Here is an 18,566-nt window from a genome sequence, read left to right on the forward strand (position 1 = left end):
TCCAACACAAATCTACATTTGTCCCCTTCATCTATACCAAAGAAGTTGCCAATTAATTAATATTTGCCATGCATGCATAGCTCCTGTCCTTTTTCTTTTTCATTTCTCTTTTTTTTAATAATTAATATTTGGTTCTAAAATAGAGAGGTTATAAAATTATAACCAAAAGTTAAAGTGAAAAAAAAGGGGTCAAAATCAAAAGTAACAAGATAATGGAGCACACTAATCTATGAAATATTTGTTTTTGAGTCTACACTAGTCTATCAAATTGAAATGGACTAATAGCAATTCACGATCCGCTCTAGTCAGCATGGCGTCTTCTACCTCTGGCTATTAACAGCAAGCTCAAGCTTTTGTTTCTTTCATTGTTATTCATATAGATAGGGCAGCGTTTTTTTCGGTTTTGCAGCAGCGTGTATGGAATAGTCTGTGATGAATATGACGAAAGTGAAGTATCCGCAATTACGACAATCATAACCATGATCACATTTATAAATGCAGCTGCAATTTAAACCCTAATAGGATCCATCCAAACTAGCTACTATCTTTAGAAGTATAATTGGGAGTAAAATAGAAAGAGAGAATAGTATCTTTAGGAATATAACTGAGAAGGACTGACACCCAAAAAAAAAGAAAAAAAAAAGATACTAACATAATACAATATTAGCTAGAATATCCAGTCGTAGGTTATTAATAAAAGGAATGTAATCACAATATGTACCTTTAAACTGAAATTGCTCATAAAAATTAATAGTAAATGGACTACACATTGTACCCCAATTTGATCTCCGCGCTAAGAAAGCCTCCATCAAATTGAATGTGCAAAAGTTGTTCAAGTTTTTTCCTGTTCATTTTTTTGTTTTAAAGAGGAAAATATTATTAGCATATCTTAGCTAAAGCATGCATAAATTAAACTTATTTGTTTACAACTCAGTTATATATAGTAACCAATTAATTAATTAAAGAAAAGATTACCTCAAGTTTTCTACTGATTCAACTTCCATTAAGCTATGCTTAAATTTCTTAGCTGGAGGAACTAGTTCTTCCCCTGCATCATCAGATTCCAAGCCCTTTTCTTCTAGCTCGAAAACTTGCCTGCTTCTCTTGAACCTGCACCCTCTTGAATCCTTCTCCATGTTTGTGTATATCCAACGGATGCCACATTCTTTTATCACCACTTCCTCCTTGTTTGGTAGCCGAGCAAAGAACTTAACTTCCAGATTTGAATTCTGGTCATCATCATCAATGGCCTTTCTTCCTCTGATTATTTCCATTATCTGCTTACAGCATTGCGAATCATACCACAATAGCACATGATCCGACAAAAGATTCATCTGGAATCCAATGTAAACACAATTTCTCCACCTCAGTGAGCACGAACTTGCTTTATGGATCCTCTGACCCCAACTTGTTTCCAAGTAACATTCAAAGCCAAAACTCATTTCAATGTCACCCTTATCACATGGTTGTATCGGAGGAACAACCAAGTAGAAAATGAAACCAGAGAAATTGGAACTCAATGGCAATTGAATGCTGATGGAATTTTGTGAAGAGCAATGATGGAACAAGTCATCAAGTTTACTTCCTCTAATTGGCAGAAAATAACAAACCTTGCCAACACTGACGTCATGCTCACTAAGAAAACTATCACCGTAATCATCAATGAATTCTTCATTTCTGTTTTCTTCTAATCTTGGTGATAGTTGTTGTGCTTCAGCCCTAACAATGGAATCCTTCAAAATGGTAAAGCATGACTCTTCCTCCAACTTCACACAGTTCAGGAATGCAAAAGTAGTACCCTGCTGTCTTTTTAATTGTTCTCTCGAACTTGATACTGTCCTCAAAGATTTGCAGTCCCAGGCCTTAAAAGCTTGAAGGGAAGGTGGAAGCTCTGGCACAAGTTGTAACCTTTCACAATGACAAATAAAAAGAAGTTTGAGCCGCGGAAAATTCTTAATGCTTTCTGGAAAGGTCATGATATTAGTGTCATGAATGGTTATCAACAACAATGATGATAACAAAGAGATGTTGTCTGGGAGTTCAGTTAAACTTGGACATCTATCAAATTTCAGTTCTTTTAGATAATGGAACATAGGGCTAGGTAGGATTGTGCTTAAGGTGGCCACTGTGTCACATTCATGATTATCAGGGTCTGAAAGAATGATTTGATTGGTGAACTTTTCTGGAAGATCCATGAGGAGATCATTGATTGGAAATGAGAAGTTATCAAGATTTTGAAGATGCGCAATTGATGAAGGTAGTTGTTTTAAGGCAGTTGACCTCAAATGCAGATTAATATGAGAATTATCTTTTGAAATTGGGATAGAGAATTCTTGCAGATTTGGGCAATTATACGCAACGACATCTCTAAGAGATGGTGAACAAGTGGTGCAAGAAAGGCTCTTAAGTTCTGTGCATCCAAACACACATAACCCTGAAAGCTTTGGAAGAGATAAAATAGAAGGGTGAAGATGAGTTAATTTGTCACAACCATTCACCCACACTTCTTTTAGATTTGGGGCACCGGACAAATCTGGACACTCTATCATTTGTTTTGAGCTAGCCAGATAAATTAGCTCCAAACTTGGAAAATTCTGCAATAGCATATAATGGATCAAGTAAGTTAATTAGGAAACTCTGAATAGATAGAATTATTCTTGTATAATCACATAAGTTTTAATTATTCTCTTTCTTAAGGAAAAAGAAAATACCAGGGGCTCATCCCAAAGCTTTTCAAGATCACTATATGGCATGGAGAGTTCAACAAGCTTGCTAGGCCAAGAAGTGGTTGACAGAGATTTTAATGGACATCCATCCCATTGGATATATCTCAAGTCATTCGGCAACTCCAGATTTGTTGGAAGACTCAATGTATAATCAACTCTCTTTTGTCCATAGCCATTGTGGTTAGCAAAAGCAAGTAACCTTAGCTTTGGCATCTTTCTAAGTGCATCGGAGCTTATACATATTTCTGTCCGCTCAGTCATATCCAAATATATGGTTTCAATTGTAGCAGACCCCTGACAAATAATAATAATAATAATAATAATAATAATAATAATAATAATAATAATAATAATAATAATAATAATAATAATAATAATAATAATAATCAATGTTAGTGTAACTAATTTTTCAAAAACATGTTCTATTAAAATGTCATTTACTTACTTGATCATTTTTTAATATGTCGCAAATTTCATCTGGGTGCCACACTCTGCTACGCTTTCCAGGGTTCTTGAGAGATTCTTCGCATACAATTTTGTGACCCATTTCCTGTAACAAGTCATGCATTTGTATGCTTTTATTGGTAGCTATTGATATAAGAGCCTTGTCTAAAAGGTTTCTTATTCCAATATCTGCAAAGAAGCCACACTCATTCAATATTCTTATCACTTTTTCTTTCTCTTCTCCTTTAAAAAAGCATGCAATATCTAGAAATATATCCTTCTCTGTATCATCTAATTCATTGAAGCTCAACCTCAACACCTTCTGAATATCTGCATTAGGAATCCTCTTTAGTTTTGTCAATGCATTGTCCCATTCCTTTTCAGTTTTGGAATGAAGAAATGATCCCAAAACTTTCAATGCTAAAGGATTTCCTCTGGCATAAGCAAGTGCCCTTTTTGATAGATCCCAGTACCCGTTCTCAGGAGGATGGTTTCTGTTGAAGGCATTCAAGCTAAACAGTTTGAGAGAGTTCTCCTCATTCATTTCCATGACTTCATGGATGTGATCAACTGATCTACTCAGAAGAACATGCTTATCTCTAGTGGTAACAATAACTTTGCTACCAAGCCCAAGATAATCTTGTCCCACTCCAAGCAAATTTTCTAAAAGCTCAGAAGTATTCACATCATCTAGCACTATGAAAACTTTCTTACGCCTCAATCTGCGGATTATAGCAGAAGACACAATCTTTGGAGTGGTAATATGAACATGTTCATGCAGCAACTCAGAAAGAAGTCTATTGAAAATGTAGTTGAGGCCATGCCTTGAAGATTCTTCTCTTACATTGGCCAAGAAACAACTACCTTCATACTTGGGAGAGAACTCTTGAAAAATAGCAGCTGCAATAGTTGTTTTTCCTATGCCGCCCATGCCCCAGATTCCAATGGTTCGAACTTCCTTTGAGTGGGACAATACAGATTCAATGCATGCATAATTTTGATCATATATAAAAGGGCTCCTGAGTTCATTTGTGTATTTCTGATCCAATTTCCGGACAATCATTTGGACTATGCCTTCAATGAGGTCAGATTCAGTCCTAGCATGTGTAATTTAACCCAAAAAAGTTAAAATGTATACACACCAAAAAAGAGGAGATTGAACAAATGGCAATAAAACCAATTAATTAATAAAGATAGGAAAGCGTAATAGACTAATAGTATAAATGTATAATTAAGGTTCGGTAAAAGTATCTTCTTGTGAGGACGAGGCTTAACAAGGTAACACGTATCCTATTTATTTGGGTTAAATAAATTAATTGAACCAATATCAATGCATATATAATATATATATATATATATATATATATAGGAAAAATATAGGTGTACAATAAGAATATTAAAAAGGTGATTACTTAGATAAAGATGTCTATTTTATTTTTTGCTAAAGATATTTTTATGTTGTATTTTAATTAGTTTTTATATAATTTATTCGGTGTTCTTCATCACATATTATTAAAATCCTCAAAAAAATTTCTTTCCAAAAACAATAAAAAATATTTAATTTGGACTAAAACCAAAAAAGTAATAAATTAACTATTAGATTATTTTAAAAAAATTATTTATACAAAAAATATATCACATTCATCAAAAAATATATATATATAAAACAAGCTCTTAAAATTTTTACAAATAAAAAAATAATTAATTTATATTCGTACAATATATAAACAATTATTATATTATTATTATATTATAGATTAAAATTCACTAATTTAAATTTTGTTTTCATTTTTAATATAAGCATTAGAAATAAATAAATTTTTTATAACAAGATACAGTGTAACAAAATATATATAATATTAATTAGTTTTTAAAAAATTCTGAAAAAATGGTTTTTTCTAATAAAGTGTTATTAGAAAATTAACATTATAAAAGCTAATTTCAACCAATATGATATAATAGGTTATTAAATATATTTAATACAAAACACATTGAATATAAATTTTTATTGAGTTTAAATTTTAAATAATTTTAATTGAATTTCGAATATTTTTATTTTAAAGAGTTAGAATATTTTAACATCATCTTTTTTTATCTTTTTAATTGAGTCTTTGATTTTTTTAAATTATAAATCTTATTTATAATTAAGAGTAATGTTTTAACACCACCAATTAGTCACACATATAAAAATACTAGAATAATTCTATTGTCATAATTATAATCTAACTTTATAAGCAATACAATATAATAAAATTATATTTAAGTAATATAACTAAATTTTAGCTATATCTATAGCCACATTTCATAAATAATATAATCAAATTATATTTATGTTTATAATTAAAATATGAATAAAAATACAAAAAATTATCATAATGGTTAATTTTTTTCGTTCATAATTTTTTTATTATTTTTGTTGTGAAAAGTTTAATTATTTTAATAATTAATTATTTTTTAAAAAAGATAATTGAATAACACAAAAAAGTTTTATTAAGAGTAATTTATTTATATATAATTAAAAAATAATTGAATAATTATATATGGTAAAAAATTAATATTATTAAAAAATAAAATTAAAATTTATTTTAAAATTAAAAATAAAGTTTATTTAAAAATAAATTAAAAATCATGCTTTTTTTCTTTTTTCTAAAATTTATCTACAAGTAATTCTATAAATATTTTATGATGAATAAAAATATTAAACTCGTACTAAAATTTATTCTAATAAAAAATATTTTTATTCTACTAAACGTTAAATAAACTATTGAAAAGAATTTTGTTTCCTCCATTAGAGAAGAATGATAAACTTTCATATTTCTATTATGTTATGGCAATAATTTGGTCTTTATTTTTTAATGTACATAATAATAATAATAATAATAATAATAATAATAATAATAATAATAATAATAATAATAAACAAGTATGTCACAGTAAAAAAGGAAGCACGTCACCAAATAATTTATCATCCGAATTATATATGAATCAAATTGATAATACGAGGGCTAACACTACAAAAATCGATAACAAAGTTAAGGACTTATTACGAAACCTTTCTTAGGCTCACATAAAAAACGTTTATATTTGTGTGATATATAAAACAATTATCATATTATTATTATTACATTATATATATAAGCAAAAAAAGTTCAACTATTTTAAAGTAAAATTTTCTTTTAATATTTGATTAAATATTTTTGTATTTAGTACTTTTTTTTTGCACTTCCTCTTAGTTAAGAATATAATCATTATAATTTTTTAGTTATTATTGTTAGGGGTGTTCACAGATTGGATATGGCTGAAATTTGGATCCAATCCGCACTAAACTCATTAGATCAAATTCGATATTCACATTTTTTATGTTTGGATTAGATATCAAATATATCCATAAAATAAAAAATATTAAAAAAATTTAATTTTTATAAAAAAAAGTCAATAATTTTTTTGTTTACTTTTTTAAACATATTTACTTCTATCTCATTAGAGTGTGTATCCGATTCAATCCAATTTGATCATCTTACAGATAAAATACGGATAAATACTGTAGATTTATGGATATAATCTAATCTATGAACACCCCTAACTACTACTATAGGTTCATTGTTGCAAAAGAATGCTTTTTTATTATAAACCATTATTAGATCTTAATTACCATTAAAACAACTTAATTGTCAACAAAGAGATAATACTTATTAGTCTCTGAAATTATGTTCGTATTTCAATCCAATTTCAAAAATTTCGATTTACTCAATCTAGTCTCCCAACTTAATAGTTATGACTCATATTTGTTCCTGATCTTATTTTTGTCACTGTCTCACAAAATCGTTAACGACATGCTGAGATGGACTAACGACTGCTACATTATACGTTCTAGCGACTATATGATGTGACAATGGAACTTTTTTTTACTTTAATTTTTTTTCAACTAAACACTTAAAACTCTAATATGAGTCACGGATACCTAAGTTAAAAAATTAAACTAAGTAAATTGAAACTTTAAAAATCATATTAAAGCTCGAATATAACTTCAAAATAAAACTTTGACTTATGTAGTAATTAATTTAAATGAGAATCAAATAAATCAAAATTTAACATAATTTTTATCAATGTTTTCAAATTCAAAATTTCTATACCAAAATTAACTAGGATTTCTTTTTAAATTAAAAATTTAATGAAATAGTGACTTTAATTATCTTAACCAATATTCTAATTAATTACTTTTATGTCTTAAAAAAATTGTATATAAGAAGAAAATAATTAATTTGTCTACTTTAATAAATAGTTATTTTACTAAAATGAAAGAAACTAATTTTTTAAAATTTTTTAAGAACTAATTAATATTATATATATTTTGTTACACTACATTTAATTATAAAAATTTTATTTATTTCTAATGCTTATATTAAAAATGAAAAAAAATTAAATTAGTAAACTTTAACCTATAATATAATATAGTAATAATATAGTAATTGTTTTATATATTGTACGAATATAAATTAATTATTTTTTTATTTGTAAAAATTTTAAGAGGCTTGAGCTTGTTATATATATATATATATATATATATATATATATATATATATATATATATATATATATATATATATATATTTGTTTTTTGATAAATATGATATATTTTTTTATATAAATAATTTAAAAAAAAATCTAATAGTTAATATATTACCTTTTTAGTTTTATTTCAAATTAAATATTTTTTTATTTTTGGAAAGAAAATCTTTTCAGGAATTCAATAATATGTGATGAGGAACACTGAATAAATTATACAGAAACCAATTAAAACACAATGTAAAAACATCTTTAGCAAAAGATGAAATAGGCGGCTTTATCTGAGTGATCACCTACTAAAAAATGAGAATAATGAATATATTAGATGTTCAATTCAATAGGTATGCAGATGATTATATTGATTCTTAGTTGGATGGTGGTTATTTCTATTGATTCGGTTTATTTATGCACAGTTACCAATAACTGAATGTTCAATTTATTAGGTGTGCGATGGTTATCCTAATGTTAAGGTTTATGAGGTAATTTAGAGTTGAGTATTTTTTTTACTTTATTGAGTCAATTCTAGAGACTATTAATTGTTCACATTATTCATAAAAGTCATTGTCTACTATCTATTATATATTACTAATTTTAAGACCAAAATGTGCCACATGTCACTCCCTCATTGCAATTGAAATCAAATCTTTCTCTCCAAAATTAAAAAACTCTCCCCTCTTCTCTCTTACTTTCTCTATCTCTCTCATTCCTTCACTCACTCTATCTCTTTTATATATCATTATCAATGACTAATTATAAATTTGACAATCAAAATATACAACATAACATTCTCTTATTGTATTTAAATTAAATTAAAATTAAAATACTAAAATTGAAATATAGCTATATTATATATTATATTTATATATTACTAACTAATTTAATAACTAAAATGTGTCACATAGCACTCTCTTATTAAAATTTAGAGAAAATATTTTGGGTTAAGTTCGATTTTGGTCCCCAACATAGGGGTCGAAAATTGGAATCGTCCCTAACTTTTTTTTGCTACAAAATGGTCCTCAAAGTTTCAGTTTGTTTTAAAATCATCATTTTTACCAATTTTATTTTTTTATTACCAAATTACCCATTATTAAAAAAATTATAAAATAAAATAAATATAAAAAAATAAAAAAAAGCAAAGAAAGGGATACAGAGAAAGAAAGGGGGAGTTGGGGCTCGAGAAAGGGGAGAGAGGAGGGGGGAGGGAAGGGAAGCCGCACCGCCATACCGCCGGACCACTGCACCGCCGCCTTGCTGCCTGTGATCTGCCACTGCTCCTCCTCCTCACCCTTACCGGCCGCTTCTTCTTCTTCTTCTTCTTCTCCACTGTTCTTTCTCCTCGCCCTCACCGCCTGCTGCTTCTTCTTCTTCTTCTGTGAATTGAATTTTTTTGTAGAATTTCTGAATTTTTTGTGAAATATTGTTGTTACTGAATTTGGCTTGAATTTGGAATATTGTTGGATCAGGGGAGAGAAAGAATGGGGGGTTATGCGAAGAGAAACGGGGGAGGGGGGAGGAAAGGGAAGAAGGGGGAGGGAGGGGTGTTGAGGAAGAAGAGGGGAGGGGTTTTATGCGTAGAGTAAAGGGAAAAGGAGGAAGGGGTTATGTGAAGGGAGAAGGGGGGAGGGGATTCGGGAAGAAGAGGGGGAAGGGTCTTCGCCGTCGCCGCTGCCGTTCTTCGCCGCCGCCACCGCTGCTCTTTTTTGCTCGATGGTCGTTGCTTGTCGTCGTTCGGGTGGCTTCCCGGATTCTGCTTCTGCTTCCATCATTCTTCTTCTTCTTCTTTCATTCTGCTTCTATTATATTTGTTAATTTTTTATTATTGTTGTTTCTGGTTGATTCTGATTGATTATATTGTTTCATTGTTATTGTTGTTGTTGTTGTTCTATTTCTGCTCCTTCTTCTTCTATTTCTACTTGATTCCATTGTTGATTCATTGGTGATTTATTGTTGTTGTTGTTGTCGTCTTGCTGCTGCTTCTATTTGATTAATTGTTGTTGTTGCTTTTGGTTCTGTTTCTGCTTGTGCTTCTGCTGGTGCTTCTACATAATTTTGGGGAAGAAGGGGAAGAAGAGGGGAGGGAGGGAGGGAGGAGGGAGGGGTATTTTCGTTCGAAGGACGATTTTAAAACAAATTGAAACCTTGGGGACCATTTTGTAGCAAAAAAAAGTTAGGGACGATTCCAATTTTCGACCCCTACGTTGGGGACCAAAATCGAACTTAACCCAAATATTTTTCTCTAAAATTAGTAAACATTCTTCTTATATTTTCTTATCTACCTCTCTCTTTTTTTTCTATTTCTCTCTATCTTTTCTACTCTATATATAATTTATAATTCATATTTTATATTAGTAATTTGACAAATCAAAATGTGTCACCAGATATTTTCATTATATTTAAAATAAAAAATTTTCTTAGCTTCCAAAATTAACAAATTTTCTCACTCATTCTTCTTCTTTATCTTTCTCTCTCTTTTCTCTTATTCTCTATTTTTCTCTACCTTTATGTTTTACAAAAAATAAAATTAATAACATAATATAATTTAAATAAAAAATATTATTATATACATTTTTTATTTAATTTTAAATTTTTACTGCTTATCTTTTTAAAATATATTTTTACTTTTTTTTAAATATTTATTACATATAATTTAAAAAAATTACTAATATTGTGATTAAAAGTTAGAATCAAGATTCAATTGTTTTAAAAAAAATGAGTTAATTTTATAACTATCAATATAAATTTTTTTATGTTAATATCTAATTATATTTTTATATATATATAAAAAATATTATTTTTAAATAGCAAGCATAAAAATTAACTATTTCTATTTGTCCAACAAATTTAATACCTAATCAAATATAAAAATATACATGTTAAATTCTTTTAAATTTTAGATAACGAATGTTAAAATTAAGTAAAAAAATTAAACTCTTTCATTTGAAAGTAATAACTAATAAAAAATTTATTATTTAATTTTGTTTAAGATTTTGGTCTTTTTAGCCGACGAAGACTTTTGTCCCTTACGAGTATTTTATAAAAGTAGTTTAATGCTATAAATTTTTTGTGTCATAATCTATAATACCAGGACCTACATAATTTTAAAAGATTTATATTTTCGTAATAATATTGCGGATAAAAATACTAGTAATAAACTGATTTTTGTACAAATAATAAAATGAACTATAATTTATAATTTAAGCCAATATTTTAGACTAGTTCTACTTCATTTTTCTTTTTAGAATTGGACTTTTTTTAGTTAGATTATTTTAATTCAGATAACTAAAATATTATAATAGCCTTAAATTATTTTAAGACTAGAAAAATTAAGGGAAAAAAGAAGAAATAATAAAACAAAAAATAGAAAAATAAAAATAAAAAAAAGTATATAACAAATTGATTGTTTTAATAACTAAAAATAATACCTAATTTATAAAAAAAATTAAAAATTAATATTTAATTAAAAATAAAAATAATTTATTTTTAAATATTTAAAATTTATTATAAAAAATAAATTAGATAAAAATGAGCGCAATCAATTCCTATTTTAACTTCTGAAACCCAAAATCAGAAAGTGATGAATGGTACAATGACTTCAAACTCAATTTTAAGGATTTCAGTTTTTTGGTTCATTTTCAGATTGTTGCAGTAATTATATTTTATTAGTTTTGGGCAAAAATTTTTTTAATGGAATCTTGATGGTTAAAATTTTTTTTAGCAGTAACATAGACAATATTATTTTAGGATTGCTGATTTTTTTTATTATTTGTAATTAGTTTTTACAATTTTCATTAGGATTTATTTTTTTTTTTTTTTTGCAACCTTGAGGATAAAGTTGTTTTGAAAGATAGGGTAATGATAGAATTAGTATTAACTAACTCAATTAAAAAACTATATTATAAATAGAAGTATGATGTAATAATATAAGATATCCATAATCTAACGAGAAATTATATTTTTCTTCTTTTGACTCTAATTCTAAAAATTTCTCTTCTATTTTTCTGATTATTTTTAATTTCTCTCTAATTCTTAGTACAAATCGGTATCAAAATAGCTAAATAATCCCTCAAATTTTACCCATTACTCAAATCAGTCCTTTAAATTTTCAACAATCAAATAAACTCTCAAAATTTCTACCTTTAACCACGTTTATTTTTACTCTGTTTTATCTATACTCCATTATTTATTTTTTACTCATTTATGGAAATTTTATTTGTATTTGTTGGTTTCCACAACAATTCAGTAGTTATATTTTAAATCTGTTATAAGATTTTTAAATAAATTAAAAATCCTTACAAATCTTTAAATTGTTTTCAATTTCCTCCAAGGTGTATCTAATGGTTGATTACTCTAATAAAAAGTTATATAAAATATGTGTATAAATATATTCAGAAATACATAAAACTAATTTAATAGTTAATTTTTAGGTGAATTTTATCATATCCTCTCTAAAATAAAGGGTAAATTACCTTTTGTGACATATACAGTGATTACTGATAAATTATCTTTCCACTAGAGTTTCAAAGTTCGAATAAGATCGTCAAATCTAATTGCTATCTCTAATACGATCGCTAGAAAATCCTAAAAACAAAAGAGCTAAAAAACTGATAAAATTTTATGATATATTAGTTAAAAATGATGGTAATTGGTGCGTGAAAGAAGACACCAAAATATTTTATTTTTTATTTTTTTCTTTAATTACTCTTAAATTATTTTCAATCATTATTCAGATAATAAAAATCTTAAAATGGTAATTATTTACTCATTGTTTTTATGACAAACTAATATTTTGATTTGTGTTTGTTATATAGTTATACAAGGGTATGAGGGTTGGTTATCTGAAAAGGAGTATCATTGTTGATCCGACTGAATTTTAAGAAAAATACTAGAAAAAAAATCTTAGAAAGGAGAGAGCTGAAAAATTAATAGATGTGCTCGTTGAAATGGGAGATTGAAAGTATATGAACAAGTTCAAAATCCTAACCTAATTGATTGAAAATGGTGATTGGATTTGAGAGGAATTATGGTTTTAAAATTGGAGAAGAAGAGGTGTATTTGGTGGAAATTATGAAAATGACACTACTATTAAGTTTCAAGAGAAACATCCCGTCAATTGAAAAGAAAAGAGAAGATAATGTAAATCTTGGAGTTCTGGTAGAAGAATAATTTATGAATAATCACTGTATATATCACAAGGGATAATTTATCTTTTATTTTAGAAAAGGTAGAGTAGAATTCACCTAATTTTTAATACTTATAGAGAATTTTTAGTTTTTATAATGAAATCTATTATGATTTTAATGTAATTATATTGTGTTCAAAATATTTAAATCAATATCATATTATAATTACTGCCTGTTTGTGGTACTGATGAGTGATGAGTACACTGACCCTCAAACATTACAATATTGTGACCACAATCATGGTTGAGGTCTAACCGTCTAAGATTAATTTAGAACATTAATTAAATTTTTAGGAAAATGGTGAAACTGATGCCGTTAAGAAGAGTACAGGCTATCAGTGGAGGGCCGGGGAGGATTAGATTAAAAAATGTCGGGAAAAAAAAACCAGTTTAAAGTAGTTTAACTTTTATTTGTATTTTTAATTACTAATTATTTTATTTTGTATTTTTTAATTATTATTAAAATAATTAAAAAAGATTAGATATCATAAATATGTAATTATAAATATTATATATATATATATATAAAATTATAAATATTAATTAAATGAGATCATTCTCTATATTGTATTAGCGTTAGATAAATAAATATACTATCCTAGCTATCTTAATGGCTGTATACATCAAGTAGTATATATTTTATATTTGTTGCGTATGTGCGTGCTTAAGTTTATGATAACGCTAATTAAAAATATGATAGGCCAGGTGTAGAGGAGAGGATTGGACAAAAATATTATTATAACTCTATTTTAACGGTGGAAATACATGGAACTTCTTAATCTTAATTATTAAAGAGTATATAATTATATATTATTGATGTTTAAATTTGTGCTCGACCCTAGATAGCCCCTTGCCAATGCAACAAGAACCCTTTTGTTCTGATCTTCTGATATTTGGTGTGTTAGTAAGTAGCTTGTTAAAACATGCATGTAGATAATAACAATTATAAAGATGGAATATGTTGGCATATAAAGACTGGACATTAATTTTGTTAGAATATATTTAAAATATTATATATTAATATTTAAATATATAATATCTTAAATATATCAAGTGCTATTGCAGTATTGCTATTATGTTATCTATCAGCACAACGAAGAGTGTTAATTTATAAATCAAGAATATAATATAATTCAATTATAATAATGAATCAATATAATATCAAACTAAATAAATTTAAATATATTCAAATATATTTATTTGATTTATTTATGAATAAATATAGATTTTAGTTACTTTTTTTAAAGTAAATATTTTATTCGATTTTGTATTATTTAAATAAAAAATAATTTAAGAAGACTAATAATATCAACCCTAAAACATTAGTTGCTTAATTTAAAGAAAAAGTTTAGGAGGCCAGTATTTTTATTAAAATTTGGTCAATACTTAACCAACAAAAGAAAAATGAAGAATTTCATATCATTGGATGAAATTTTACACCATTAAAAATATCAATAATGACTAAATTGATGGTTACAAATCACAAAACTTACTGTCTCTAACATTCTTCTCTAACTTAGACATAAATTATTAACAAAAGCACTCTAATTAATAATTAGTTAAAAAAAATTATAAGTAAATAATTTTTAATCAGCCAATTTTAAATAATTATAATTATTAATTATTAATTTTATATTTTTAACAAATAAAATTTAAATAATTATTAATTAATGATAATTAATTAATATAAAATACAATTCAAAAATAATTGTTGACTTGTTATTAGCTATATTCCTGTTAATTATTTAGGGGGATTGTTAGTTAAATTACAGTGAATTTATTTTACCTGCTATGGTGAGGTTGATATTCGAAGCCGGAGATATTGGCTGCATGGAAGAGTGCCTTCCTCCACTGGCGCACAAGGCGATAATTCAAATTTCTGTCATAATCCGCGAACACATTGTAGTAGCTTCCAGTCTGCTTCCGAACATGCGTGGGTTCGATCCTGTAAAACACAGGAATAATACGGTGGTGTCCCTTTTCCATCATGTTTGTGAGTTCTATGATCTCAGCAAGCTCGCGCAAGCACCACTTTGAAGACGCATAGTGTTCTGAGAAGATGACCAGATACACGGACGAGTCTCTTATGGCTTGCACGAGTTCTTCCCAGATCTCACCACCTTTCTCAATTCTGTAATCTATGAATGTTTCGATTTGATTTCTGCACAGAGCAGAGTGAAGGTGGCTGGTGAAGCCGTTACGAGTGTCTTTACCGTTGAAGCTGATAAAAACATCGTACTTCGTGAGAGGTGGAGGTGTAGGAGGAGAATAAACATCAGAAAAGGCCATTTTTCTTTTTTGTTTTTGTTTGTGTCTGGTTCAGTGTGGTTTGGTTGTTGTAGTAGCAGAAACCCTCTTGGTTTCATGTATATATAATACATGATATGGTCTGGCGCCTTAATGATCATGAAGTGATGGCCATGCATAAACTTATTGTTATAATTTAACCTTTTATAGAAACAAGACTAATTTATTCTAAACAATTTTAAAGTAATAAAAGTTTGTTAAATATCAAATTGTTTAATCTGATTTTTTAAAACTAAATTTGAGTATTTATTTTAAAATTTTTTATTATACAATAATTAATTTTTTGACGGTATAATTATATCTATTATCTATTATTCTATTATGGAAAAGTATACAAAACCAAGAGGTAATCAACCAAAAAGTAAACAACTTAACTAATTTATAATTAGTTTTAATTAATTTTATTTGTTTTTAATTTATAATATTTGATATTAATTGCTTCTCACCTCAAATTAAAATTCGAAATGATACGTTGAAAAATTAGGGGCGGGGATTACGGGACTCTGTTTTGCAATACAAAAAAATTCAAAAAATATATAAAAAAACATTCATTTAGTATGAAAAAGAAACATTCTGATGCTTAGTAGAAGAAACATCCTAACGTCTAGCATAAATACTATTCACATAGAGGTTTTAAATTCACCCAGAGACATTTGGCTGGTTTTTGGCTGGTATCCTCTTGATTCCCTAGCATTGTTGTTCTATTATATATCTCTAATTTTACAACTAAAATATATCATATGTCACTTTCTCATTTCTCATTGCAATTGAAATCAAATTTTTTCCTCTAAAATTAAGGAATTCTCCTCTCCTCCTTACTAATTTTATATCCAAAATATGCCACATGACACTATCTTATTGTAATTGAAATTAAATCTTTCTCTCCAAAATTAAAGAATTTTTCCATCATTATTACTAATTTTACAACAAAAATGTGTCACATGTCACTCCCTCGTTACAATTGAAATCAAATCTTTTCCTCAAAAATTAAAGAGTTATTCTCTCCTCCCTCTTCCTTTCTCTATTTTTCTCATTCCTTCAACTACTCTGTCTATTTTATATATCATTATCAATATTAATGACTAATTACTAATTTGACAATCAAAATATACAACATGACATTCTTTAATTGTATTAAAATTAAAATTAAAATATTAAAATTGAAATTGAAATATACCTATATTATGTATCATATATTACTATCTAATTTAATAATTAAATATGTCACATGACACTCTCTTATTAAAATTGAGAGAAAATATTTTTTTTCAAACTTAATAAACTCTATTCCTAAATTCTCTCATCTACCTCCATTTTTTTTATTTCTCTCTAATATTTTTACTCTATATATAATTTATATTTTATATTAGTAATTTAACAAATCAAAATATGTCATCCGATATTTTTTTATAGTTAAAATAAATTTTTTTTCCAAAATTAACAAACTCTCACTCTCACTCTCATTCTTCATCTTTATCTTTCTCTCTCTTTTCTCTCATACTCTATTTTTTCTATCTTTCACTTCTACAGAAAACAAAATTAACAAAATAATATAATTTAAATAAAAAATATTATTATTATTATTGTTATTATATACATAGTTTTTTATTTAATTTTAAATTTTTACCGCTTATCTTTCTAATCTATATTTTTATTTCTTTTCTTTCAAATATTTATTACATATAATTTGGAGAGAATACTAATGTTATAATTAAAAGTTAGAATCAATATTCAATTGTTTTAAAAAATTAATTTTGAGTTAATTTTATAATTATTAGTATAATTTTTTATGCTAATATCTAATTATATTTTTATATACACAGAAAAAAAATATTATTTTTAAATAGCAAGTATAAGAATTAATTATTTCTATTTGTGCAACAGACTTAACAGTTAATACCTAATTAAATATAAAAGTATACACGTTAAATTATTTTAAATTTTAGATAATAAATATTAATAATTTTAATAAAAAATTAGATTTTTCATATAAAAAATAATTCAAAATCTTGTTATTTGATTTTTTATCTACAGATACTTCGATTTTCTTAGCCAGAAACTTTTGTCAATCAACAATTTTTTTTGTAAAAATATTTTAATTTTATAGTTTTTTTTGTGTCATACATAATAATCTATTCTGTTAGAACAAAGTGGTTCGTAATTTTAAAAAATTTATATTCCCGTAATTACAAATAAAAATATTAGATATTTATGAAATTTGATTATCATTAATCATCAATATGAATATGTGCTCTATATATATTTCTATCCAAATAACTAATTTTAATTTTTAATTTCATATATAATTAATAGAAAAATAGTGATAACTTTAGTATGTTTTGCTCATTGGGCATTTTATTCTCTAAATAGTGATAAATTTCTCTTTATTTTGTAAGTGCAGATAATAATTTATTATAGAGCATTGAATAAGAAAGGACGAGAAGCGCGTCCCATATTAAGAACTGAGAATACGACAAATTAACTAATAAACATTGACTGAATTAAGAAATGAGGTCGCCAAATTTGACTAAGTTTTAGCTAATGGTCCTTATTCAACCCAGTAAATAAATAAATAAATAAATTATGCCAATGCTTTCGGGAACTGCCACTAAGAAAAATAACATGTACAATAGTGCAATACGTCAATAATTATTAGAGTCTTATTGCTATGGGTTTTTCTTTTCATTATTTTAGTTTATTTTTTTGTTAGCATTAGCTAGTTACTAGTAATATTGCTTACTGTGATATTTTACTGTGATATTGCTTACTGTAATATTTGTCAACTAGTTTATTAAGTTAGTTTTGAGTTAGTTATTAGATGAAGTTAATAACAGTTAGTAGTTATTGATAGTATTGCTTACAGTGCAAGTAACCTCATGTATATAAACCAGTTTATGCAGAACAATAATAGTCATCTTCTACTTATTCTGCCAATTTCTCTCTATTCATTCAGTACTCCGCAATCCTCTTATTCAACAAGATGTCATTCTAATTTTTTTCAAGAAAAAATTATTATTGAATTGTGATCAATTATAGTACTAATCTATAAAAATGTTGATAGTTATTCCAATATTTTTCTCTTTATTAATTAAAAAATTTCTAATAATAATATATTTAAATTACTCTTAATTATATTTCAATTTTTAAAATGTAAAAATAAAATTATTTTGCTTTTTATGTTATTCAACACGAAAATCTCGAATACTGAAATTATCCCAACTCTAAATGAAATTATCCGTATTTAATTTTATGAATTAGATCGAGTTAAAATAAGTTGAAATAAATTTTATTTAATTTATAAATTAAATTAATATATTATTTAATTAAATATACAAAACTTTTAC

General features: G+C 26.3%; 1 protein-coding gene across 2 annotated transcripts; it reads right to left on the reverse strand.

Moving 5' to 3' along the window:
* Positions 1-289: 289 nt before the first annotated feature.
* LOC112710130 (TMV resistance protein N-like) lies at positions 290-15,326 on the reverse strand. 2 transcript variants are annotated; one of them, XM_072202369.1, is made up of 6 exons: positions 14,702-15,326; positions 3,172-4,267; positions 2,712-3,020; positions 976-2,594; positions 722-844; positions 290-427 (listed from the first exon to the last, which is right to left on the reverse strand). In XM_072202369.1, exons 1-5 carry the CDS (start codon positions 15,202-15,204, stop codon positions 763-765), a joined length of 3,609 nt encoding a protein of 1,202 aa, XP_072058470.1. In that variant the 5' UTR covers positions 15,205-15,326; the 3' UTR covers positions 290-427; positions 722-762. The 2 variants fall into 2 exon arrangements, with proteins under 2 accessions (XP_072058470.1, XP_025618027.1); XM_025762242.3 differs by lacking the exon at positions 290-427 and having other exon boundaries at positions 466-844.
* Between the last annotated feature and the right edge of the window lie 3,240 nt (positions 15,327-18,566).

The sequence above is a fragment of the Arachis hypogaea genome, chromosome 9 (genome assembly GCF_003086295.3).
Source record: "Arachis hypogaea cultivar Tifrunner chromosome 9, arahy.Tifrunner.gnm2.J5K5, whole genome shotgun sequence".
NCBI classification, from domain to species: domain Eukaryota; kingdom Viridiplantae; phylum Streptophyta; class Magnoliopsida; order Fabales; family Fabaceae; genus Arachis; species Arachis hypogaea.